The following is a 24,342-nucleotide window of genomic DNA, read 5'->3' on the forward strand; positions in this document are numbered from 1 at the left end:
GATTGTTCATTGTTCTCTACGAACTCTCTGCAATTGTCAACAATGACAAAGTCAATGATGAAGATCCTTGCGGTCTTCCTCACCTTGATCACCATGGTAAGCTGCTCTTTAACACGTCAATGGCTCCACAGTCTATGGCTTCACGCTCAACAAGAGCAACTGCTAACGGCTGTCAACCCCAGGTTCTCGCTGCCAGCCTACCAGGCCCAGTGTCTCGCACCGTTGATGTCTTCAACGATGGAAACAACGGAGTGTTGAGATTCAAGGGTCCCATCCATGGCGTCTATGTTGAACTCAATGGTACTGCCGATGTAAGACTAATGCATACGACTCACCTAATCACCAAAGCTGACGCGTTTCAGGAAATCTACGATCAATTCTCCGAGTTGTATCCTGAGGTTGTTGCCAATGTCATCATCCCCGATTCGGTCGCAACCCACCTGGCTGCTCGTGACAGCAACGTCGAGCTTGTTCCTCGCAGCAAGGTAACTTCCACTTATGCTTCTTGCTGACAACGAAAGCTAATCATTATGTATAAAGACCAACATGCTCTGCTATCCCGTCAATGCTCAGAACTGGGGCCCAGCCTGGATCCCTTACTTGTATGATGCTATCAACAAGTTGAGCGTTCTTGGTGATGGTGATTGCTACGTTGACGGAGGCCCACGCTGGTGTGTCATGCTTACCTGCTCCCGAGGTGACGGTATCTGGCTCTGCAACGATGTAAGTTTCCTTTCCTCGCTATCGACTTCAATATCACAAGCTAAACTTCTGTAAAGAACATGTATCCTATCTCGCCAAACTGCGGTTACCTTGCCTCATATGCATGGGACATGGTCTTCCAATGTACACACAACGACTTGACTGGTGGGCAAGAGTTCGACTCTGACGGCTACAACGTCGTTGTCCGCAACCATAGTTGTTAGATTCTCAGTCTGGCGTGTTTCTGCTCCTTGGTCTTCTTGCGTTGGAGGATAATTACTGGGATCGCAATGGGTTTCGTGCTTCTTACATACACAATTGGTGGGCAAAGATGGTGTTTGTGGCGTTCTTTCTGCTTGTAGAAAGGTTTACTTCATAGCGTTTCTACTCCTGATGATCGTGTGCATAGACTAGTTTGCATGCTCTCTAGTGCAGAATGCAAACAAATTCTCAAAGCATAATCTCATGATAACGGTGAATATTGAAAAGTCACCTCTTGGTGAGGTGAGTCCCGATCTGTATTGTGTTATCTCTTGAGGTTTTTTCACTTCAGCTAAATTCACCGATCACAATTTTGAGACACGACGGGAAATATGAAGCACATTTCTAAGGGTTATAAATCAGATGTTTGTCATTGGAAGAAGGCCATGCGTACATTCCTATCGAGAAACCTCTCACTCGAATTCCACCATGCAGAGCGTCAGTGTCACCTTCGCCAATCTTCACCCCTTTGTCAATCTTCCCAGATCCTTTCAAGACCTCTGTAAGACCACCAGGTCTTTAGTCTACTGCATGTCAGTCACCGTAATTGAAAATCGAATTGACAGCTAACTTACTTTATCTTTCCCGACCAAGACCTAACAAGTGAAGGGTAAGATCTAGCAGTACTTATCAACAATGACAGCCCGGAAGACTGGCCATTGAAAGTTGTCGATGTTCCATTGCTGACCGACTGGATGTCCAGCATAATATCCAGTTGGTGGGATTGTCCAGTCGGAGTTGATATCTAATTCAATTGTCCATTTGAGTTGAGAGTCGATGCTTGAATGGCCTGCGTTATCGATCGGGGTTAGACAATTGGAGAAAGGATAGAAAAGGTTGTAGTGACTTACTTCCATAATCAATTTGCCATTCGCCACTATCGAGTTCGTTACAAACTGGGTCGAAAACTGTTCTACGAGTTAGCACTATAAAAAGGGAGACACGATGCAGAAGCCATGTGAGTTTGGAAATCACGCAAAGGCCTTGCTATTCGGCGTGTGAGGAAACTTACCAGCTACACTTCCTGATGTGCAGGAGAACTGAGTCACTCGGATTGTGCATTCGTTGGGGTTCTGGGTGATAATGCAAGAGAGACGTCCATCGGGATCAGTGTTAACCTGACGAGCAGCAATGATAGCAGAGAGGGCGTTTCTAGCATCATCGGTTGGGAGTGCGATGACTGGAAGAGGTGACAGGAGCGCGAGCACCAGAGCATGAAGAGTGAACTTGGTGAGCTGCTTGAGCTGCATCTTGGCCGCTGGTAGATATTGAATATTGTATGGTTTGGTGAGGAAGACCGAAGAGTAATGAAGAGTAATGCATCTGTGTTGCTGAAGTGAGATTGTAGATAGGAGAAGTGATGACGGAAAAGCGTGTGTGGTTGTAGAAGGAGGGAAGGGATGGTCAGGAAAGTTAGATTTATAAGCGTAGTCTCTCTCTCACATAGGAAAATTGTAAGAATCATATCTGGTGAATGACCCAGAATAATGCTATGTGAAGCCTCTTCAGACTTCACTCTACTCAATTCTTCTGTCTGTTGAGTCGAGATTACCCAGAAATCTACCAGGGTGACTATTCGCCAGGCAAGAATATCTTCCTGACAATTGTACAACAACTTCATTGTCTCCGCAGCTAGGACAATTCTCTCAGCTTACTTCTCGTTATAGTGGTACAGTAAACACGTTCTTTTTTTATACACAAATCAAACTTCCCTATCAACAGACAGAGTTTTCAAACCTCAGACAAAGGTTCATGATCAAGCGTCAGCCTTTGAACTAAAGGGTAGCCATGATTTATACCATTGGTCACTGAACAAGGAGTTCTCCCCCACAGTCATAATCTGTGAAGTTTTTGACAGCTGGTGGTGAATCTGGTTTTCACAAAACATTACAAGTAGCCAACGAAACAGCAAAAGTCTCTGTAAGAAGAAATTTATGATTGGCAACCTGAACTTGGAAAGAACTCTCGGATGCAACTGACTAAACCCCCAAACCCATCACGGTAAATCCGTTGACTTGAAATATGAACAGTTCCACGAGCTTGACGCCTAGCAATGGATTACAATGACCAAGCAAGTTCGAAATATGAATTGGGTTACATTGTGAAAGATCGTGGCCTACATCTATGCTTTCTCAAGTAATTCCAAACTAAACGTTTTGTTACAAGATCCCGTAGACTCTACAACAGTAACCACGATGTTGGTGGATCTAGGAGGCTGTCATTCTTAATTTCTAGCCGGTATAATCCCCTTTCGAGTTTCTTCTAGGATAACTCTACTCCAGCAGGGAAGACATAGAGGCAGACGTTCTCTTGAAAATCGATCTTCGATCGACAAAAGACTACACTGAAAGGCGCTGAAGCTACTCGCCATGTTTAGAAGTTTGGATAGCAAAAGAGCGGCGGGCCAATGTTAGACCGCAAGTTTAGCTGTGGCTAAGAAAACGAGCCACAAAGCACTGCAAAAAAGTCGGCGAAAATTACCCCGTACGCTCTGTCCCTACTCAAATTTTTGAATCCCGGCCCGTTTCTGTAACAATCTTCGTTCTGATACTTACTTCAGAGCGACGTGCTCGTAGGGGATGGTTTGAATGCTCTGCTGTTCGTTCCAAATCATCACGCACCAGGTCTGATGGATTGGTGTATTGAATTCCATCGTAATCGGTATCCTCATCCGCTCTGTAGCCTGTGGAGTCATGTCTTGTTGCAGAAGTTGTGGATGCGCGGCTGTCTCGCATGTAATCAGGCAGTCGGACAGGGACAGATAACCTGCTCTGCTTCTGTTCAAGTGCTAGTCGAATTGAGTTCGCATCATCGATGGTAGAGCGGTATTGCCTTTCTGGATACTGGCGATGTTGCCTCTCTTGCTTATGACGATGTCTCGAGGATCTAGGTTGTCTTTCATCTCGATCGCCTACATTAGCACGAGTGGCGGGCTTTTTGTCGCTAGACCCCTTTGTTGCTGGACCTCGTCAGCTATTCGCACTCATGAAAGTGACGGTTTGACAAACCTCTAATCCTCTGAGTTACATCTGCGTAAGCCTGGATTTCTTCTCTCGACAATACTCTCAATACAATGACGAAGTCATCCCTCGCCTCAAATCTTTCTTTCCCTGCCTCCAGAGCTGCAGGGTTTACAAGCTTCCGACTGATCTTAGTCCACCGAGCGTCTGGTGGTATATCTTTCTTCCCATCTTTCAATGGAGCAACGCCCTCCCTAATGGGAGCCGGGTCTTCAGGAAACTTGTCTCTAGGTCGGCGAAGAATGCCCTTTATAGGCTTCTCCTCGGGTTTCTCACGGGGAGGCGAGACTATACGAATCGTTCGTGTATTTTCAGAGGGAACAGAGCCACGACCACGTTGCTCAGCGTCGATTCCAGATTTTATATTTTCCTTGGTGATGGCTCGGGCTTGAACATATATTTGTCGATAGATTTCCACGTCTTCAGTATTGTCCAGATCTTCGCGAAGATCATGCGGCTCAATGTATTCGTAGTCCAACAGGGGAAGCTTTTGATGCACCGATTTCGTCGTTGGCGGTGGTGTTGACAATGCCCATCGACCACATTCAGGACATACTTTACCCCCATTTCTAATTTCAGCATTGTCTAACAAAGCCTGGCAGCTAGGAAACGGACAATGGCCTTCGGTAGCTAAGAGATCATCGAGGGCAACACACATTGACAGGTGATCACCCTCTTTGACCATATTTTGCCAAGCCTTTTTTTTAATCAGCCGATCACCTCGAGCATTCATTATCAGATACTGGCCTAGATCGATTCGAAACCAGCCTTGGCGATCGGTATACATAATGCGAAGTAGTTCCCGAAAAGTTGACCATTTCTGGCATAGTTGGTAGGGTAAAGCCATGGTATCCCCAAATGCATCCGTGAATTGGAGTGTTGGAAGACTGATCTGCTTGGGAATCGCTCGTTCAATGCGATTGAGTGCGGTTTGCAGCACCCAGAACCTTTGCAGGAGTTCCGCCATCGCTGTCCTCATCTCGGTAGTGAATTTCGTGCAAAGCTCGAATGTCCTCGCCAGTTGCAGTGCAATAGAATGAAGCGTCGAGAGTCCAGACGTGATGAGGGTAAGAATGTCTGTCGTTGTTGATAAGATGGAAGCCGCCTTCTGTCCAGCAGCATCTGTTGATGAACGAACTTCTTCCAGTTTACTATCGTGGTCTTCCAACTTTGCAGTGATTGTGTCACTTGTCGTCTTAAGACTCTGAAGTACGGTCGTCTGACCTTGCAGTAATACATTCGCTTCAGAATGTTGCTTCTTGAGATCCGTCATTTTGCCCTTCACATCTTCCAATAATCCACGATGTAACATGATCTTCCTTTCCAATCCGGAGACAGCCTCAGCACGATCATTCTCAGCTATCGTAATCGATCGTACTGTCTGCGTCATGAGCAGTAAATTGATCGTATTGACGTGGCTTCCCAGAATAGATCTCAACTGCACCACATCGTCCTTGAAAAGCAATCTCCATTGCATTCTCCGTGGAAAGCCTTTAAACCTATTATCCTTGACAGCGAATGTCCCCAACCTTGGTTCAAACTTTGATATCTTGTTCAGGAAGTCTTGAAGGGGTCGTGCGCATGCGAGCGCGGTGGCACGTATCGAGTTGAGTTGTAGGAGTTCATGTTGAGAAGGCTGCAAGTCTTGCAGCTGGCGGAGAGCCCGATCAAGAGCTTCGAGCTCGATAAGAAGAGACTGAAATTCGGGAGCTGCTTCACCATTCTAAATCGAAGGAATCAGAGGCCGGCAGAGAACGTAAACGAGGCTGCAGACTGACCTTTTGAAGTTCTACTGATATCTTCGATATGAGAGAGCCAACTGCGATGAAATCGCCTACTCCGACTCCAAAGGGTACGACCATTATTTTTTAAACCGTTAAGAGGAAGTGCCAGAGCCTAGACATTGGAATGATTGCGCTCGAAGGCAGTGGTGGCATCGTGATGTTGTATAGCGAGTCCTGCTCGGCGGGGTGAGGCTGTGTGATGCAGGTGTACATAAGCAAGGTGGCGAGGCTGTGCAACGACATGGGTCGGCACGACTGGACAGTTCGCACTGAGTACATGTGTGTATGTATTTTTTGACTGTACCGTACGCAGAAGTACAATCTTTGATGTTGTGTCAAGTCAAGATTTCCTAGAAGGTTGTGAGAGAACGGAATGCTTCCGCTCGACCCCGTCGGGCTTGCTATTCACGCCGGCTTAAGTAAGCGCGGGCTTGGTTCACTTTCTACTCTGGTTGGAAATGACAAAATGAAAATTGAGTTTGGAACAAGTGGACTTGGACTTGGATTTGATGACGACTAAACCATGCATGTTCACAGGCCATTGGAAGAGAAACGAACATAAAGAGGTACTTTTCTGCTCAACCTATTATATCTTTGGAACGAGCCATGAGACTTGCTTCTCGCTGTGTAGAACGTATCATCATCTATCAAAGATGTGTATTTATATCGAACTTGCCATCTTCAAGAACGATAGATATCTCCAAAACCCAAGTCAAGAGTCCCCTTGTTCTTGGCACAATACAGGCTAGCTGCCAATCATCAAATATAAACGGAGTTACAACTACTGTAGCCCGAAAAACCGATCCATTCTCAAAATTCCATCAACAGCCAAAAACACACTAGTCTTTCTACTTTCAAAAGCCACTTGACCACATATCATAGTCCGGATACGTTCATACATATGTAAGCAATCCAACAACCATTCCTCCCCACCAAACAGAGGATAGGAAACACGGTCATCGTCCCATCACAGGCAATCGCACTTCAATATCAGCACATCTTCGGCACAACCAACAGTCATTGAAGAGACAATAGTTGCAATTTGACATCCGTGCTATTTTCGTTCTCTTGACACTTCACAAACCCCAAAAAGAGAAAAAGGGAAAAGGGGACGGACGAAAAAGAGGCAAGAGGAAAGTCAGTACACGTTATAAAACTCATTATGTGCATTACTCAGCGAGATATTGATCATCCGCCTAGCCAGACATATAATACAGCATTGCATGCTCTCGACCTAATCACACGCCACGTTGCGCCCTAACTCACCCTATGAGTTGGCCAAAATATTAAGGCCTAAGTAGTAGAAACATGAAACCAGTTCGAAAGGATGAAAAGCAATCATAGTTCGCCATGGTCGTATTGCTGTGCGATTCCTTGGGCCTCTTCGCTGCCTTTGTCGAATTTGGGGAAGATCTTGCCTTTCTTGAGTTCGTTGACTGCAACGTCGAAGCGGGCGCCGGCGAGGTAGGCTGCTCCGATCTGATCTGTGTGAGTGAGTGGAAAGTGATAGATGCGAAGGGACGTACCATCAATGCAGAGATGACTAAAAGAGTACCGAAAACGGCGAGCATGAGGTACATGACATCCTTGTTTGCCTCGGCACTCTCGGCCTTCTTCCTCGCGTCTTCCGGGGCAATTTCGCCCTTGTGAAGAAGAGCGAGTGCTTTGGGATCTTGTGTTGGGAAGATGGACTCGATGAATTGCTCGACCTGTCTAAATCAGTACCACTACCGTAATCTTACAAGATCACACATACCTTTCCACAAGCAATGCTGATCTCGAGGAAGTTGGGATCCTTGGGATTGTTCTTCTTGTGTATCCTTCGGACGTATCGTTTGAAGATCTCGCTGACTGTTTTCAGATTCTGTGAAGACTCCATCATCAATTGACAGGCATCGCCCTTGGTGATCTTCACATTCTTCTTGAAGACCTCTGGGTTCTGGAAAACGAGCTCCAGTGTTGCGATAGCCATCGCCTGCGGGATTGCGACGAAATTGAACACACTCTGATCCTTGATGGCAGCCATGTAGAACAGACATTCATCGGCGTGCTTGAGAGAGTTTAGGACCATCTCCGAACTGCAATTCAGCGCGACTTGGAGGTTCTTGGGCTCGAAAAGATCTTCAAAGTTGGTAACGTGCTTGGACCAAATCTCCTTGGGCCAGAATCGTCTCTTGTCGTCGAAATCTTCTCGGATATCACGAATGATGTTCGTCTTTTGCAAGAATTGACCCATGGATTCCGAGAGCTCTGGGCGCTTGAGAAGAGCTTGGTTTGCAAGATTGGCCTCAACGAATAATCTCGTCAGACCGTCTCCAACCAGTCCTGCCACATAATGACAGTACAACTCGTAGTCTTTGATTGTGTTGACCCCATTGACGTTGTGCTCCGCGTTGTTCGCATAGTCCGCCATTCCATTGCCCATCTTGTCCGTGATATCCTTGATGATCGCTTTGTATGCTGGCTTGACCAACTTGAACTCTGTGACCACGACGTCGAAATGTACAAGCAATTCCCTGTCCTTTTCGTTGGGACCATTCTCAGTGTACGTCCAACCATCTTGCTCTAGGATATTTTGAAAGTTCCTCAGGTGCGGCTCCTTGTTCTCTAGAGGTATTGTCATATCATCTTCGATTGTGTCGAGGCCGCGCAGGATGAGGTAAAACAATGCGACTGGGACGAGAAGTTCTGGGTTGAGCTCTTGGATGACCGAACTGAAACTCCGACTGGTCAGATTGAGGTATTTGAAGCATTCTCGCAGAGTAGGCGACTCTTTGTCTGGATTTCTCGTGTGAACTGGGTCGTGCCATAATTTCCTAAACTTCAATTAGCTATGGTGTGGGGAGTCGGCGGTCTTGAGGCATACCATTGCAAGATGGATCTCAGTTGATTCGGGTGGACCGAATAATACAGCAGCTGACTGGCAAGACCCATTGTGAAAGTAGAGCAGAGAAGGATGTGGTGAGATACGTCGCAGGTGAATGGTGGGTTCGTAAAATGTGGTGATGTTGCGAAGGTGGAGTAGTAAGCTGGGTTTGAAATTATAGCAAAATTTGTGGTGTCGCGACGAAAAACAAACAGTTCATTTCAGACGAAATGACACGAAGGTGGTTGCAAACGATTCTGTATAACTCGACGGAGCTCTCAGAAAATCGAGTTGAGCATTGGCAGATGGGAATGGAGAGGAGTATATTGTGCTTTTATCCTTCGTACACTCTCCTCTTTTTCAAGGTCGGTCAAGCTCCACCGCCGGTTGTCCCAACGGGGTCGAATTAAAGTCTCTCCGCGGGCCAGCACTAGAACCCCAAAAGCTAAACAATTTATTTCTCGGCACCAAACGTATGTAAAGTCCGTCCTACGGAGTAACGCAAACAGTATCGGAGGAAATTATTGATGCAAAAATATTATGCCTCTTTTCAACTCAATGGCACAGTGATAATTCTTCAGATTTGCTTGGAATTGCTCGTTTGCCCCGACGGACTGTTCAGCTCTCGCCAATCAGCAAGCAGAATTTGAGACCAATCACAGCCGTTGCGCTATTCAGGGTCCTTTCCTGCATCTTCAGCCTTGCTGTCAGCTTAATGCAGGGCGCAGCAATTTCGTTTGTATGTCAAAAAGTAGCCATGCAGCCATCTCCTAGGAATCGCATCGCATTCTTCACGGAATGCTGAATTGCTGATGTGTTCTATTACCTTTTGTTGAACCATGATATAGCATCTGGTTTTTTGCTTCTCTCTTTCTTTGGATTCGTAGCGTTGGGAAAGAACTGTTGGACACATCTACGAAGTCGCATGCGATCGTCAGCCTCGACGACGCCAAGATTCCAAAGCCAACCGTGGTCATGGTCGCCGACACTCCACCCGATGAGGATCTTGAGATGAACAAGATGGGATTGCTGGCGGAAGAGAGGAGAAATTCCTCTCCGCCAGCATCGAAGGAAGGAGGGAAACCACAAAAGGGGCCATGGGGGAAAGTGATTGACGGGTTTTGCATCTGCCTGAATATTGCCAGTACAGTTATACTGGTCTTTTTGAACAACTGGTTCGTTGCTCCCAAGTACAGGTCAATACGGCAGACTGACTCGGTGCCAACAGGATATTAAAAGACAAGCAACTCAAAAACATGCAAATATTGTTCGCCATGTGGCATTTCACTTGCACATCGATCGTCTTATGGGTAGCGAGCAGGTCGCCCTTCAACCTCTTTGTGCCAATACGACTCCCGTTCCTGCAGATGATACCTCTCTGCGCCTTCTTTGCAGGATTCCTCGTTCTTGGAAACTTGAGTTTGGCATACAATTCAATTGGCTTCTACCAGTGAGCCTACAGACCCATCGTTTCAGTTGCCCAGGGCTAACAATCTACCAGGTTAGCCAAAATCATGACTACGCCCTGCGTCGCAGTCCTACAATACTTCTTCCTCGGAAAATCAATATCAGGGGCTACAATCGGTGCTTTAGCCAGTCTCTGTATTGGCGTTGCTCTTACAAATTCCGGAGCAACCGGAACCACAGCGCTGGGTGTATCGATAGCAGTTGCTGCTTTCACAGTTACAGCATTCTACCAAGTGTGGATCGGGAAGAAGATGAAGGACTTCGCGGTCTCAAGTCCACAGCTGTTGTTGAACCAAGCCCCAATATCCGTTTTACTGCTGGCTTTTCTGGTTCCGTTCTTCGACACTGTTCCGGACTTCTCAATTATACCGAACGACACGCTCATCGCTTTGTTTTTGTCTGGTCTTGCGGCAGCGGCTCTAAACCTCTCCCAATTCCTGATCATCGGACGAATGAGCGCGCTAACTTTCAACGTCGCTTCAAAGTAAGCCTTTCCCCTCAAACATTCAGATCTTAGCTAAAATTGTAGCGTCAAAACAATCATCATCCTCACATACGGCTGGATGAGCGAAGGAAGGATGCTCACAGCAAAAGATGCGTTAGGTATCATTCTCGCGCTTGGAGGCGCTACATTATATAGCCAGCTCTCCCAACGATGAGCTTCAGTTATGTACACAAGAAAGGAAAACACACCATGAATAATTATAATGCAAAAAAGATTATCCGCGTCTCTATCGTAACAAATGAACATACATGAATGAGTTTTTCTATCCTAAATCTTTAGGACTTCTATGCCCACCTACCCCTTTTTACACTCCAAGTCAGTCAGCTTCTCACTACATCGCTCTACTTTCTCGGTCGGTTCAACATGATGTACGAGTATCTATTCTCTCATTAGTATCTTCCTCAAACAGGAACAAAGGGGGAAAGGGAAGAGGAAGACTCACACAACAATCCCCCCAATCGTCATCAAAACCCCCAACGCACTCATATCCGTAACACTCTTCCCACTCACCGCCCACCCAATCCCCACAATACTGACCGTCTTCAAATGCCCCACCACCGTACTACTCACCGGCCCACTACCCGCCACGATAAAAAACTGGCTGATATTGATCAAACTCGCGAAGCCGCCGCTCATCACGATCATGGCCCACCGATACTCGGGCACGATCGTCAGATCCGGGATCTTGTCCACGATCGGGATCGCGAACATCAACATCACGGACGAGATGGGGGCTTGGTTCAACAAGAGCTGGGAGGACGACATGGAGAGTTTCTTGTGGTAGGCGCCGATGAGGACCGTGTATGCGGACGAAGCGAGGACGCCGGATAGAGCAAAGATGACTCCTGTTAAGGAAGTGTTTTCTACGGTGGTGGGCTCGGATGAGGGCTTGATGTCGTAGTAGGATGTTATTCCTACGCCGAGGCACACCGGGATGAGGGCCAGAGCCGCGTTGACGGGGATGGTGGCGTGGTAGAAGACGAAGTTTATGATGGCGGTCATGGGGGTGAGCAGGACGCGACAGAGTTGGTAGACGGTTACGGTGCTGAAGGCGAGGGAGAGGTTGGGGAGGACGACGTTGAGGCACATTGAGAAGGCTAGCTTGGGGTGTGTTAGTCTTTTCGTTTGGGGGAAGGGGAGATCACGGGGTAGGTGATTTTGATATTGGATGGATGTAGTAAAGCACGGCAACGTACAGGCAGCATCTCGACAATACCAGCTCGTTTAGGAACAAAAGCTCCTATCCTCGGTCTCGAAACTGACTTCTCTTTAGCAACAACCCATTTTTTCAGGGGCTCTCGAAATAGCTCGACTTACCAACATACAACGTCAGCCCAGTACATATAAAATGAAAACACGCAAACGAAGTCTGCATCATCTTGAAATTCGGATCGTTGAAAATAGCCTTATTCGTAAATACAATCCCAATCGTAGATGCCATATTGATAGCCGTCCAGATCAGGAACTTTTTCCGCACCGCTGCATTGCTGGCTGGTGTGGGAAGTGCCGGCACGGAAGGCTCTGCATCGAAGCTCTTGATGTCGCCTTCCCGCTGAGCCTCGACGTCGAGCAAAGGGATGGCGTTCTCGGATTCGTTTTCAGAGGGCATGATGAGTGTTTTGGATCATGTGATGGGTATCTGGCCTGGCCGAGGTTTTGTGAATGCGGCTGAGATTGAGGACGTTGTGGAATACGAGCGAAGAAACGAAGGTGATTAAAGGCTACACAGCAGAAGAGAAGCGACTCATAAGCGAAGAATCAGGGCCTGGAAGATCCAAGATGGAGTGAAAGGTCGTCGATGTGAAAAAATTATGAAGGCGCGCCGCGTGAAATAGCACTGGGAGGTTTGTTCAGGAGAGAGCGTCGTTTCGAGATGTGTCCGCCGAAAAAGCATGCGCCAAGCCTCGTTGCGCCTCTCGGATAACTTTCGAAAATAGGAGACGTGAAATTAAACTCGGATTGGGGCTTGCCGGTGTCCAGCTGAGGCTCGTGGTTGTATTCATTCGAGTTTTCTGTTCAATAATTGCAATTGTGAGTTGTAGCAATCAATCATGAATGCACATGTGTTTGTGCCTCGGAGCTGCGCCGGTGGCGAATTATCGCTGCTGATCTAAAAGTTGGAGAAGTGCTAGGTAATTTAATGTAAGATGATAGTCGAAGTATATTTCTATTTTGGGATAATTTGTACGAAGTCAGACATTTTACTTCATATGTCCGCCTCAAGTTCCTCAACAGATTGGGATGAAAGCGATTTGATATCAATATTTCTCTGGTCGAATCGTCCAATCATACCTCGGGTGTTCTCTCTGTTGCTCCCCTCTTATGACCCCTGAGGCTGGAAAGGCGGTGACCTGGCAATCGTCAAAACCCACAATTTACATGATCATGAACAGCTTCATAACAATCTTCAAGACTAGCAAAAAGTCTGGAAAGGTGAAGTACAATTAGATGTATACATATATCTAGGTTATATGAGTACAATTATAGGACGTATAGAAATATAATTTACCTCGTATCACGAACGGTTCATGTAAGCTCTCTAAAAAGGCTAGACTGAGATTCGTATGCGATGCAAGGGGACTCTGGAGGGGTTTACAAATCCCCACGCTACCGCCTCTCTTCACAACATTTAATTGTCCTCACCGACAACCACTTTCGTTTCCTCCACATCACACAAATACCTCCCAATAACAATTCCATACCGCAATCATGTCTTCTGAGAACGTCTTCCTCATATGGGGTGGTGAAGGATGGGTTGCTGGTCACTTGAAGACTCTCCTCGAGAGCCAGGGTAAGAAATGCCCCCGCCACCCAGTACCACCGCAGCTCAGCTCACAATTCTGCAGGAAAGAAGGTCTATTCCACCACGGTTCGCATGCAGAACAGAGAAGCTGTCATTGCTGAGCTCGAGAAATACAAGCCCACCCACGTCCTCAATGCTGCTGGTTCCACTGGCAGACCCAATGTCGATTGGTGCGAGGATCACAAGGAGGAGACCATTAGAAACAACGTTATCGGTACCATTAACTTGGCCGATTGCTGCTACGAGAAGGGAATCCACATCACTGTCTTTGCTACTGGATGCATCTACGCCTACGATGACAAGCACCCAATTGGTGGCCCAGGTTTCCTCGAGACCGACAAGGCCAACTTTGATGGTTCTTTCTACTCCGAGACCAAGGCACACGTTGAGGAGGTAAGCAAATCTAACATATTCAGCACTGCAGAAGCTAATGGTACCTAGATCATGAAAAACTACAGCAACTGCTTGATCCTTAGACTTCGTATGCCAGTCAGCGACGACCTCCACTCCCGTAACTTCGTCACCAAGATCGCCAAGTACGAGCGTGTCGTCGATATCCCCAACTCCAACACCATCCTCCACGATCTCCTCCCTGCCTCCATCCTCATGGCCGAGCACAAGGATACTGGCATCTACAACTTCACTAACCCAGGTGCCATCTCCCACAACGAGGTGCTGTCCCTCTTTAAGGAATTCGTCCGACCAGACTTCACCTGGAAGAACTTCACATTGGAGGAGCAAGCCAAGGTCATCAAGGCCGGCCGAAGCAACTGCAAGCTCGACACCACTAAGCTCATCAAGAAGCTCAAGGAATACAACTTCGAGGTTCCCGAGGTTCACGAGGCTTACAAGGGCTGCTTCCAGCGCATGCATGCTGCGGGTGTGAAATAAATGCGAAATGATATCCCTTGCACTGAATGGCAAGAAAGTGGTTGAGAATCTTAGAATTCTAAAATGAGCTTTTTAGCTTTTGTTGAGCAAAAATAAAAGACAAGAATTATCCTTCTGTGAATTGTGCGGTGAGTTGATGCATGTCTCAACTTTTCAGAGGTAGTAGACATATTGTACCACATGGAAGTGGGACATTGGTTGGTTCTGCATCATATTTTCCTCCGCACCGAGTCTAGATCATCTGCGTAACAGACAATCAGAACATAATTCCATTCAACTATACTTTATTGCGTGAATGAACATTCTCTGCCCGGATTCGTAGTCGTCTCCACCGGGCGCAGGTAAAATTGCCCCTCCATGCGATTAAACGAGACGAGCCTTGCCTTCGTCATTGTTTCCGACAACACGAGCCAGCCCAGCCTCATCTTCAACGTCAACAGTGGCACAGTCTAGGTTACAGCAACTTGCACAAGGCCAGCCTCTCGATTCATTTTCCTCTCCTTTTCTCGTTTTCAACGTCAACTTTGGGACTGGCTAGTTGATAGGCAACCTGCGCAAGAAGAGCTTCTGGAACGATTTTCTTTTCTTGGTCTTCATAATACGAAAAGCCAGTCCGATCAACCACCGGCGCGATGGTCGTCGACACAACGTATTACGATGCTCTAGGGGTGAGCCCGAATGCGAGTGAATTAGATATAAAAAAGGCCTATCGAAAGCTCGCCATCGTAACGCATCCAGGTACGACCTTCCTTGCATGCTGCCAGCTTGATCTTCACCTGCGACTTACTCCCCTTCATCACAGCTAACCTCCTCTCCCCAGACAAGAACCCCGGCGACGAAACTGCCCACGCACGCTTCCAAGAGATCGGTGAAGCCTACCAAGTCCTCTCCAACACCGACCTCCGCAAAGCCTACGACAAATATGGCAAAGACCAAGCCCTGCCTTCAGAAGGTTTCGCGGACCCAGCAGAGTTCTTCGGCACCATATTCGGCGGCGAGGCATTCGTAGACCTGATTGGAGAGATCAGTCTCATGAAAGACCTCACCAAGACGATGGACATCACGATGCAAGAGCAAGAGGGAGAAGGGGCGGAGGAATTTCCTGGGGAGGCAGAAGCCAAGAAAGCTAGTCTGGCAGAGGAGAAGGCGAGGCAGGAACAAGCTGCGAGTGTGAGCGGCGAGGGTAGCAGTAAGGTTAATATTGGAGGAGGCGTACCGGCACCGAGCGTGGCGGAGACGGTGGATTCGGAGAAGTTCTCGACGGCGAGTACATTGGCGCCTGAGAAGGGAGCTTCGAGTCCGACGCCTTCTGCTTCGGCGAGCGGGACGAGCACACCGAGACGGCAGGGCATCCCGATACGACAAGCTATTATGGATAAGACGGAAGAGGACGCACAGCTCAATGCTGCGGGACTCACAGAAGAGGAGAAGGAGTTAAGGAAGAAGGAAAAGAAGAAGGGTGGCTTGTCGAAGGCTCAACGGGAAGAGTTAGCTGCGTACGAGAAGGAACGAGCAAGAGTTAGACAAGAGAGAGTTGATACCCTGGCCAAGAAACTCGTGGATCGAATCTCGGTATGGACAGAAACCGGCAAGGAGGCAGATGTCACAAAGGCTTTCCAAGAGAAGACTCGGTTGGAGGTTGAGAACCTGAAGATGGAAAGCTTTGGTCTGGATATCCTACACGCCATTGGCACAACCTATATGCAAAAAGCCACCGCCCTCCTCAAATCCCAAAAGTTCCTCGGAATCGGCGGTTTCTTCTCGCGACTAAAGGATAAAGGTACCCTCGCCAAGGAGACCTGGAACACAATATCCTCCGCAATCGACGCCCAGATGACCATGGAAGAGATGGCCAAAGCCGAAGAGAAAGGAGGTGAAGAGTGGACTGATGAAAAGAAGAGCGAGTACGAACGTCGCGTCACAGGCAAGATCCTCACGGCGGCGTGGCGAGGCAGTAAATTCGAGATCCAGAGCGTGTTGAGGGATGTATGTGACGAGGTTCTGAACGACAAGAAGGTCTCGCTGCATAAGAGATTGGAGCGTGCTCAGGCTTTAGTTATTATCGGGGAGATTTTCCAGAAGGTATGTTCCCCCTCCCCTTATCCCCTTTCATATATTATGTTGGGAAACTAACAAGAATAAAGGCGCAACGTAACCCAGAAGAAGAAGGCGATTACATGGCCTTCGAACAACTCGTCGCCGAAGCAGCAGCAAAGAAAGAAACAAAGAAGAAATCTAAAGATAAGAAGGGTGCGGATGTCGGACACGCGGCTGAGAAGACGGCGGCTGATGCTCCGAACGTGCCTCGTTCGTAGAGCTAGATGAAGGTTGGGGGTTTTGTTTTTCGCGTGTTGGATTACGTTTAGCGGTGCTTGAGCTTGCATGGTAGATAGATTGAGAGTGCTTGTACGTACAGTATGTAGGTATCGTTATAAATGGAGTGTACCACTTCGATCGAGCCAAATCCACCACAATGGTCGAAGATCAGGTAAAGCTGTACCTAGGAGGCGTAGGGGGTACCGGTAGAACTTCCACTGTGAGAGCAATCGTGGTAAGCATGGCACTTTTATCTAAATTGGACAAGATCGTGCTCAGCTCCTCCACGGGGGTCACGGCTACGCACATTAAGAAGTCTACTTTTTATTCTGCTTTACGGATAAGCGTAGCCGAACTTTTAATATATATTTTAATTAAATTAAAAACGAAAAAAATTAAAAAATTAAAAAAAATTTTTCATTTATTTTATTTTATTTATTTTATAAATAAAATTAATTAATTAAAAACAGAAATTATTATTTAAAAAAATATATTAAAAAAATAATAAAAATTATTTAAAAAAATATATTAAAAAAATAATAAAAATTATTTAAAAAAATATATTATTTAAATAATATATTATTACGAAAGCGGTAAAGAAGTTATTTAAATAAAGAAAAGAAAGAGCTAATAAAAAGGGGGCGGAAACGTATTTGGAGGCCACCTCGGATTAACGCCGATGTCACGACTCTCTCCTTACCCTGGTAAGGTCACGTGGGTTGGTATGGTGAATGAAGTAAGATAAGGCAATGATATTGTAGTTAGGAAAACTTAATCAAGTTGAGCACAAAGCTCCTATCTAATGGCAGGAATGCCAGTCCTATATAGTCGCTACTCGCAAGGTATGCAAGACGTGCAAGACATCTTGCATGTCGCGCGCGCTTTGCTAGCTGTCTAGCAAAGCTTGCAGTCTCGTGACGCTAGTCTCGTGACCCACTGGTCGCTCATTCCTCCATCCAATAAGCCGTCTGGTTGTTTACCCCATTAAACAACCAATGGTTCCGCATGTCCCCTGGGCCCCTACGTGCTCTGGGATACGCACTCCCAGGATCCCTCTGTATCCTGGGACACCGCAGGGTCCCAGGAACGTGATTGTGACAGCCGATCTATGACTTTCTGGAAGTTAATTAACTAATATTAGAGTTGAAGGAGGAAATGCTTGGGGAAAAGGAGTTTATTGAGTACTTTATAGTGTAGCTTGAGAGTAAGAAGATTGGCTAAGTTGGCGAGGGACAGGAAAATAATATTCAAATGATATCTACTGATTTATAATAAAAAAGAAAGACTGCAAAATATCTAGTCTCAAAGCTCCACTCTCCAAAACCGCTTTTATTGTTGCCACTTCGAGTACCATGCTTCTTTTCAAGGCTAATGCCGATAAGTCTATCAAAACTAGGTTCACTTCACACTCCAGTGTTTTTTCTTCTTTACCAATACCGCGTTCGACCTCCATCTCCTAGGATGTCAAATAGCCAAAGAACGCTGGTAGTATGGGTCTTAACGTTCACAGAATCAGAGCATCCGGAGTTTATATTGCTGGCACGAACAGAAAGTCCAGTGTTCTCGGGCCCATGCTCCGAGTCCTCCACAATACTACTAGATACGTTGATTAAAGTAGCAATAAGCGTCTTGGAACCTTTGCTATTTACTTTGACAAATTCGTCATTAGTATTGCTGTTTACAATTATATTCAACTTCAGGCGGTGCCCTTCCAATACACGAGTTTTCAGTAATGTACATACGTTGCCTATTCAAATAATTGTTGTCACATAACAAAACAGTAATCAATAGCAAAATTATAAAAATATATCTTCTGCGCACCGCACTTAGATTACTTCTTCGGATAAAATCAACCGCATTTAAGCAACCCTTTCAAGTAGTGCCTTATTGGCCATTTCTCAATGATACGGAATTTGTTGGCGGGGAACTACCCAAAGGTGACAATCTTCTTGCAGCTGCGCCGCATGCTTAGCATAATGTCTGGGGATTGGCTAGCGTAAGCTAAATGCGGCACTAACTAACAAAATAATAAAGGGTAAAAGATTTCAATACCACGATTTTTGGCAGAAAAGATTAAAATACCATAGCTTTTTAAAATAAGATTCGGATATCATGGGAGGAGCAAGGCTCGATATTTTGAGCCTCAACCTCGATTTTACCGTCACTTAACTTCACTTTATATCTCTCCCCTAATGAGATCTTAGTACTTTAACTATTGCCACCGTCCAAGTGCCACTCCTTTCACTCGAGTACTAATGACAGGCCGAAAAGGGAGAGGTTCGGGAAGGATGATGTGTATGGTCTGAGAGAAAGCCGTTGCTTGTAGACCCTGCAAGAGGTGGGGAGGATAAGGTGTGGGTGCCGTACCATTGCTCTAGTTGTGGAGGAAGAGGGCACTTTTCTAGCATTTGCAAGCCGCCTCATGTTTGAACTTGCGCTTAAAAATAATGTAAATATATTATATGGTAGGCTAATCTTTAATGTGGTATCGAAAACCTATCTACCTGAAATCGTGGTATCTTAATCTTTTTCCTAATAATAAAACAGACCTCAATGCACATTTACCTGTTTAAACACAGTTTGAGCATAATGTATTGCTCCCACCCTGTTCTGCAGAAACTATACTGGTTCTGCATCCCACTCGAGTGTGGAGTGAATCGATCCCAGGCCTATGTCTACGCCATGTCCCTGCTGAGCCAGAACACTGTATACACACAACCCCCGGCCCTGACCATTGATAGCTTCAATCAAGTGGCGTGTCTCCCTACTTGCCACTGGAAATTATATTTTTGCTCAGCCACTTCTTATTTATATTCTACATCATGTCGAACAACAATGTCATTCAGTATTGTGAACTTTCATATTGAAAGGTGCTCTGATCAACTGTCATGAAAGCATCAAACTCGGTCTGAAAAGCGCCATCGAAAGGAGCCTCCACTTTTTGAAAGAAGTTTACCCCATTCATACTGGCCTCGTCTTCATTCCTTCTTCCTTCCATGGTGGTATATCTCCAGGAACCAGCTCTGCTCTGTGCTTCATCTGCATAGAGCGGGGGATCCATTGGTTGCCATTGAGTATCATTGTTGATGCTGCCGTAGTCCGTTACTTTAGAGGCAGTGCTCGCTGAGGTTATGTGCTCTGCTGAATCCATGGCAATCGAGTGGTCCGTGTCGTCTCTAGCCTCAGAAGGGCATTCCTGCTCGTAATAATGACCACCTGCAAGGTCATCGCCCGAATCGTCACCCGAGCTGTAACCCCAAGTTTCGAGTGGATAGTCGCTTGAATATTCGGTGAAGTCGTCAGTTGAGTCTTCATTTTCGCTCTCGTCCTCGTCCTCCATATTGTCGGGAGCTTTGGGGAAATCGTGTTCATTGCAACAGCAGTCACCTCCGATAGCATGGGAGCTGCCCGCTTCGGCTTTGCTCCGTGCCTTGGCCTCCCTCTTCATGATCATTTTACGCTGCTTCCGCTCTCTCCTTCCCCACCGCTGCCCTTTCTCCCAATAGTATTCTTTCAGCCCCGGCTCGTAAGCCCCATCCTCGTTCTTCCCACTGTCGGCCTCATGATCCCAACTCATCTTCTCAGCCCATTTCTCTTCGTCCCAAGTTCTGCAGTACTCGCCGAAAGTAAGTGTTGGGGTATGACGCGGCCCCATGTATGGTTTGTACTTCGGCATGGTTTGAGCCATGACCTCTTCCGGGTCGAAACCGCAAAACTGGAGTGCTTCCGACCACTCCTTCTCTCGACCAAAGTTCCTCGCAGTCCTAGACGCAGACCTTCCTGCGTTATTCAGTGCGTATATATCAGCTCCCGCCGCGATAAATATTTTCAAGAGCTCTCCTGGTTCAAGGAAGGGTCTTAGACCATGACATATTGTGTACCGGCGATGACAACATAGAACTCTGTGTAAAACGGTATTACCGTTGAGGTCTCGGCACGAGATCTCCACTCCCCATTTCAGAAGAATGATTGCTTTCTCCAAGATATGAAGTATATCAGTAGCTCTATAGCCACTTTCTGACGCAAGTATCATTAAGGGCGAACACTTTGCCCCACCATGTCTAGTATCTGAATCTGAGATGAGCATGCGAGGATGGACGAGGGGTCCACCAAGGCGAATGGCGTATTTCAAAGTAGTCGTTTGAACGTTAGTGGGAACCGAAAAGGCCCTTGGATAGTCATTAGAGCTCACTGAAGTTTCCCCCCAAAGCATATATTCAAAGATGCTAATATCTTCATTACATGTTGCATGAATGTCTGCGTCAGCTTGAAGCATGAGTCTAAAACATTCGGATCTGGCATCGAGCTCGAACTCGTCTGAGGTCTCGGCCGTGACCCTTGCTTTGACCAGAGATAGAGGTCTATGTTTGACTAGTGTTAGTAATGTAGCGTCTCATATAGACATAGCAGGACAGCAGGACAGTAGGAGAGCAGACAACATCATACAGTAAGTCGCCACAATAATTAGGTTCAATCGCATCAGGGTCAAAACCGGTTTCGAGCAAGAACTTGAGCATATTGACTCGAGAAAAGGTGATGGCGTACTGTCATTCAAAGTTAACCAAGATCTAATGCAGGAAAATCAACGCGGCCTGCTTAACCTACATTAAGAAGTGACCTGCCATTCTCATCCCGGTCGCTCAGGCTAGCCATCCTACTTTCCAGAGCTCTTGTTAGATCTTTCAGTTCGCCATGCTCTATGATGGTGAAAATCTCGGAATTGTTTGGGATCATTGCCTGGTAAGTGATTCTTGCTAATGGATTGAGACGTGTATCCAAGTCAAGAACAATTCGAAACGGGGAAGAAGTCTCGCCATTTGGGTGTATTGCAATTTGTGCGGCGATTGAACTTTGTGTTGATTGGTTCTCTTTAACAGAATCGTCCTGTAAAGAAGACTTGTTTTGCCAGAAAACTGCGGTTACTCTCCCGTAAGGCGTTCTCCTGCTCCCGAACCCACGGATGATCTTGGATGAGCCGCTGAGGAGATTGCGATGCGAACGAGGCTCAAGTTGGCTTGAATCTGAGCAGATAATCAGTAAACCTGTCTTAAATTTTACTGGATTGACATACCTTTGTATCCATTTTCCAATCGAATCTCATTAGTCATGTTCATCCGATTCCGAATGTTAATAAGATCTTCCTCGACAACCGAACTCCAACTATCATGTTCCGGACATTGGGATATGTCGCTACCAGAACTCAAAATATGCTGGAAATCGTTGAGTATCGCACCGCATTGCTCTGACTTAAGCATGGTGTTGGATCCTTGGGCGCAGCTCAGGAGTCGCTCGACTGGGGTTCCCACGGCGGCGTGTAACCATGGGGACTCGGCTGAACGAATATTTCGGTTGGAAAAACTGCAAATTGAAAGGTTGGGCGATGCCACATGAGACCCTGTGCGGAGGCTTATCTGACTTGGGAGGGCTGCAGACGTTAGTAAGTAGAACTTACTCTTCGGTCGCTGACTTACGCGAAGGGGGAATACAATGAATGGGCCTATTCAATTCGGGGTACTCCTTCATCCATTTTTGAATAATGGCTTCTGATTTCCTATGGCCCTGAACTCTGACGAGCTTTGTTACTTTTCCTGAGCTTTGCTTTCGATGCTGAATATGTCGCACGATCACTCTTCGTTTACTCGCCTCCACATTTCTCTTGAGCTTCATTTGCAGAACTTTTGCTTTATATTGGCGCTCTCTATTCACAGAGTAAATACTAGTCAGAATTGAAGATTCGACGACTTACGTAGCAGTGAACCCAAACTCTTGGTTGACGATGTCCATGACTTCCTTGTAACTGCGTTCCTCGTCCAGAAAGAGCTGTCGAATCCGGGACTCGGCCGGCTCCCACTTTTCTGCAGACATAGTTGAAGCTTTTGGCGCCCGCTTGCGTGGTGCAGGCTGAGCTGCTCCGAAAGACTGTTGTGCATGGCTTTCTGCCTCTAGTTGGTGCGGAGTCACAAGAGAAGACGGTGTTGCACCAAGACCTAAGGCATTCTGAGGTAAGGTCAAAAGGCCGAATGTTGATTGATCCAGGTGCGATGTATTTAATTGCCCAAAAAGATGGGCTGAAGGCCCGGACCATGCTTGCGGTGGCTGTGGAAGCTCCACAATCTGCATTAAAGGATTAGACAATCCCATCTGAAAGTTCAGATCACTGCCGGAATTTTGATCGCAAGTCAAGTCTTGGTCATTGACATCAATCAAGCGAGTTTGATCTAAAGAAAGAGAAGGCTGTGACTCGACTAGAGGCCCAAACATTGCCTGCATCGACTGGTGCAGGCCCGACACTGGCATCATCGTATCTGATCCTTCCATTTGCAAGGACGTGATATTTTCGGGGTATGCGCAAATAGGAATTCCGATTACGGGATGAGTAAACTGATTGTGTGGATTGTTGTTATTGAAGTTCTTTAGGACAGGAGCCTGAGCCGAGTAGAGAGGCTGGAATGATGGGGATAGCTGCGACGTCGGTTGGCCACCAGATGGTAACCCCCCATCTGCCTCCTCTATCAACGTGTCGTAAGATGAATTCATTATTGCGATGATGAGAAAGACGATGAGAAAGACGACGAGAAAGATGATGAGAAAAGATGGGTTGATATGTAGACAACCTGAGATATGTGAGCGTGGGAGGTGAGATGGAGGGCTCAGCCTCATCAGGCATAGGCCTGGCCCCTGTCTGACAAAAGTACTATGAACGTTTTATCAGCATGCATTAGGGTGAGGGTGACGGTGTTGGCGGTTAGGCCACAAAAGAGGGCTGTACTCGAGTAACCACACGGCCAATCACCAAAAGTACTACGCAGCCGAGCGTATCAGCGTCTCGTGGCTGTCGCCTCTCCTTCGCGGAGAAGAAAAGGACTATCTTCCCGATGACTTCTGGCTTGACGTGGTTTCAAAGTCTGGTTTGTCGCCTCAACTTAAGATGCGACGAGCTAGCCGGAGAATATATGAGTTGGGCTATTTTCTAAATAGTACTTTTTTGATTCGACGAATATGGAGGGTTATTACATTTAATTGGTCTAAGGAGAATTAGGTGTCTCAAAGAGTGGGTTCGAAGTGCTGTTGAAGTTGGATAGTACTTTTCTCTCTGGAGCCTCCTCGTTGAGGAACAACGAACTTGTTGTGCAGTGATCGAAAGATATTAACATATGAAGCCGGCACTCACCTTCATCCCATTCATCATATAGATGTAGGCCAGTCGATTCACAGCTGTGATCAATGACTTTCCCCACGTCGAAAGTCAGATCTCTCAATGTGTAAGTGCCCACCATCAACAGCTGTTAGCTGTGACCCGATCTGACTTCACCTCAGCATCTTCAATGTCTCCCAGCGACCTACTAGCCCTTTGCTCATTCGTACTCAATATCTTGGGCACTGTCGCCACGATATGGGCAGCCATAATTGCATACCAAGGCCTCAAACAGTTCCAATCCATTGTGGGTTTGAAGAACGGAGACTCGTACAATGCACAGGGGCTGATACCGCACACAACTTAGCTGCCAACTCGGAGGAACGTCCACCAAGATATTTCCTGAGACACTCATCCACTGCTGCGACCGTTTAGCTTTGATATCACGGTCGCTGTCATTCCCTTCCCACAACTTCCTCTCTCGACATCAGCCTCGATATCTTCATACCTCAGAGTCCGGATTTTCGAAAGCCGGCGGTTAAGGTGGTTGGATCTTGTGCTCATGGATCATTTCGACGGGTTAGAGAAGAGA

The 24,342-nt window shown here is 46.7% G+C and overlaps 8 protein-coding genes across 8 annotated transcripts; 4 read left to right on the top strand and 4 right to left on the bottom strand.

Annotated features, from left to right (window-relative positions):
- Nucleotides 1–42: 42 nt before the first annotated feature.
- On the top strand, nt 43–1,042 carry LY89DRAFT_717320 (uncharacterized protein; the record flags this gene model as incomplete). Its single annotated transcript, XM_018218337.1, has 5 exons — nt 43–96; nt 183–311; nt 363–485; nt 541–723; nt 780–1,042. 5 exons carry the CDS (start codon nt 43–45, stop codon nt 924–926), a joined length of 636 nt encoding a protein of 211 aa, XP_018073138.1. The 3' UTR covers nt 927–1,042.
- Nucleotides 1,043–3,147: 2,105 nt separating this feature from the next.
- LY89DRAFT_505055 (uncharacterized protein) lies at nt 3,148–4,838 on the bottom strand. The gene is made up of 3 exons (XM_018208009.1): nt 4,731–4,838; nt 3,972–4,680; nt 3,148–3,922 (listed from the first exon to the last, which is right to left on the bottom strand). Exons 2-3 carry the CDS (start codon nt 4,666–4,668, stop codon nt 3,465–3,467), a joined length of 1,155 nt encoding a protein of 384 aa, XP_018073139.1. The 5' UTR covers nt 4,669–4,680; nt 4,731–4,838; the 3' UTR covers nt 3,148–3,464.
- A 1,972-nt stretch (nt 4,839–6,810) lies between these two features.
- Nucleotides 6,811–9,078, bottom strand: LY89DRAFT_504931 (farnesyl-diphosphate farnesyltransferase). Its single transcript, XM_018208006.1, has 4 exons — nt 8,634–9,078; nt 7,524–8,583; nt 7,294–7,476; nt 6,811–7,246 (listed from the first exon to the last, which is right to left on the bottom strand). The coding sequence occupies exons 1-4, from the start codon at nt 8,699–8,701 to the stop codon at nt 7,106–7,108; spliced, it is 1,452 nt and encodes a 483-aa protein (XP_018073140.1). The 5' UTR covers nt 8,702–9,078; the 3' UTR covers nt 6,811–7,105.
- A 575-nt stretch (nt 9,079–9,653) lies between these two features.
- Nucleotides 9,654–10,759, top strand: LY89DRAFT_582323 (TPT-domain-containing protein; the record flags this gene model as incomplete). The annotated part of the gene is made up of 4 exons (XM_018209161.1): nt 9,654–9,808; nt 9,862–10,083; nt 10,135–10,584; nt 10,630–10,759. 4 exons carry the CDS (start codon nt 9,654–9,656, stop codon nt 10,757–10,759), a joined length of 957 nt encoding a protein of 318 aa, XP_018073141.1.
- Nucleotides 10,760–11,043: 284 nt separating this feature from the next.
- LY89DRAFT_582396 (putative solute carrier family 35 member E3) lies at nt 11,044–12,046 on the bottom strand (the record flags this gene model as incomplete). Its single annotated transcript, XM_018209165.1, has 3 exons — nt 11,044–11,706; nt 11,802–11,863; nt 11,923–12,046. The coding sequence occupies 3 exons, from the start codon at nt 12,044–12,046 to the stop codon at nt 11,044–11,046; spliced, it is 849 nt and encodes a 282-aa protein (XP_018073142.1).
- A 1,268-nt stretch (nt 12,047–13,314) lies between these two features.
- On the top strand, nt 13,315–14,299 carry LY89DRAFT_582723 (UDP-4-keto-6-deoxy-glucose-3,5-epimerase/ UDP-4-keto-rhamnose-4-keto-reductase; the record flags this gene model as incomplete). Its single annotated transcript, XM_018209178.1, has 3 exons — nt 13,315–13,396; nt 13,452–13,801; nt 13,850–14,299. The coding sequence occupies 3 exons, from the start codon at nt 13,315–13,317 to the stop codon at nt 14,297–14,299; spliced, it is 882 nt and encodes a 293-aa protein (XP_018073143.1).
- Nucleotides 14,300–14,598: 299 nt separating this feature from the next.
- LY89DRAFT_504942 (DnaJ-domain-containing protein) lies at nt 14,599–16,699 on the top strand. The gene is made up of 3 exons (XM_018208007.1): nt 14,599–15,037; nt 15,120–16,381; nt 16,444–16,699. The coding sequence occupies exons 1-3, from the start codon at nt 14,932–14,934 to the stop codon at nt 16,612–16,614; spliced, it is 1,539 nt and encodes a 512-aa protein (XP_018073144.1). The 5' UTR covers nt 14,599–14,931; the 3' UTR covers nt 16,615–16,699.
- A 2,420-nt stretch (nt 16,700–19,119) lies between these two features.
- LY89DRAFT_717327 (uncharacterized protein) lies at nt 19,120–23,221 on the bottom strand. The gene is made up of 6 exons (XM_018218338.1): nt 22,362–23,221; nt 22,087–22,313; nt 21,687–22,040; nt 21,221–21,636; nt 21,062–21,159; nt 19,120–20,976 (listed from the first exon to the last, which is right to left on the bottom strand). Exons 1-6 carry the CDS (start codon nt 23,150–23,152, stop codon nt 19,458–19,460), a joined length of 3,405 nt encoding a protein of 1,134 aa, XP_018073145.1. The 5' UTR covers nt 23,153–23,221; the 3' UTR covers nt 19,120–19,457.
- Between the last annotated feature and the right edge of the window lie 1,121 nt (nt 23,222–24,342).

The sequence above is a fragment of the Mollisia scopiformis genome (assembly GCF_001500285.1).
Source record: "Mollisia scopiformis unplaced genomic scaffold LY89scaffold_9, whole genome shotgun sequence".
NCBI lineage: Eukaryota > Fungi > Ascomycota > Leotiomycetes > Helotiales > Mollisiaceae > Mollisia > Mollisia scopiformis.

Coding starts and splice junctions, on each gene's coding strand:
- LY89DRAFT_504942 (XM_018208007.1), top strand. CDS start 14,932: ATGGTCGTCGACACAACGTATTACGATGCTCTAGGGGTGAGCCCGAAT. Junction 15,038..15,119: donor CGCCATCGTAACGCATCCAG/GTACGACCTTCC, acceptor TCCTCTCCCCAG/ACAAGAACCCCGGCGACGAA. Junction 16,382..16,443: donor TCGGGGAGATTTTCCAGAAG/GTATGTTCCCCC, acceptor ACAAGAATAAAG/GCGCAACGTAACCCAGAAGA.
- LY89DRAFT_505055 (XM_018208009.1), bottom strand. CDS start 4,668: ATGGTCAAAGAGGGTGATCACCTGTCAATGTGTGTTGCCCTCGATGAT. Junction 3,923..3,971: donor TGTAACTCAGAGGATTAGAG/GTTTGTCAAACC, acceptor GACGAGGTCCAG/CAACAAAGGGGTCTAGCGAC.
- LY89DRAFT_504931 (XM_018208006.1), bottom strand. CDS start 8,701: ATGGGTCTTGCCAGTCAGCTGCTGTATTATTCGGTCCACCCGAATCAA. Junction 7,477..7,523: donor TCAGCATTGCTTGTGGAAAG/GTATGTGTGATC, acceptor TGATTTAGACAG/GTCGAGCAATTCATCGAGTC. Junction 7,247..7,293: donor TAGTCATCTCTGCATTGATG/GTACGTCCCTTC, acceptor CACACAGATCAG/ATCGGAGCAGCCTACCTCGC.
- LY89DRAFT_717327 (XM_018218338.1), bottom strand. CDS start 23,152: ATGAATTCATCTTACGACACGTTGATAGAGGAGGCAGATGGGGGGTTA. Junction 21,160..21,220: donor ATGGCAGGTCACTTCTTAAT/GTAGGTTAAGCA, acceptor TTTGAATGACAG/TACGCCATCACCTTTTCTCG. Junction 20,977..21,061: donor AATTATTGTGGCGACTTACT/GTATGATGTTGT, acceptor AGTCAAACATAG/ACCTCTATCTCTGGTCAAAG.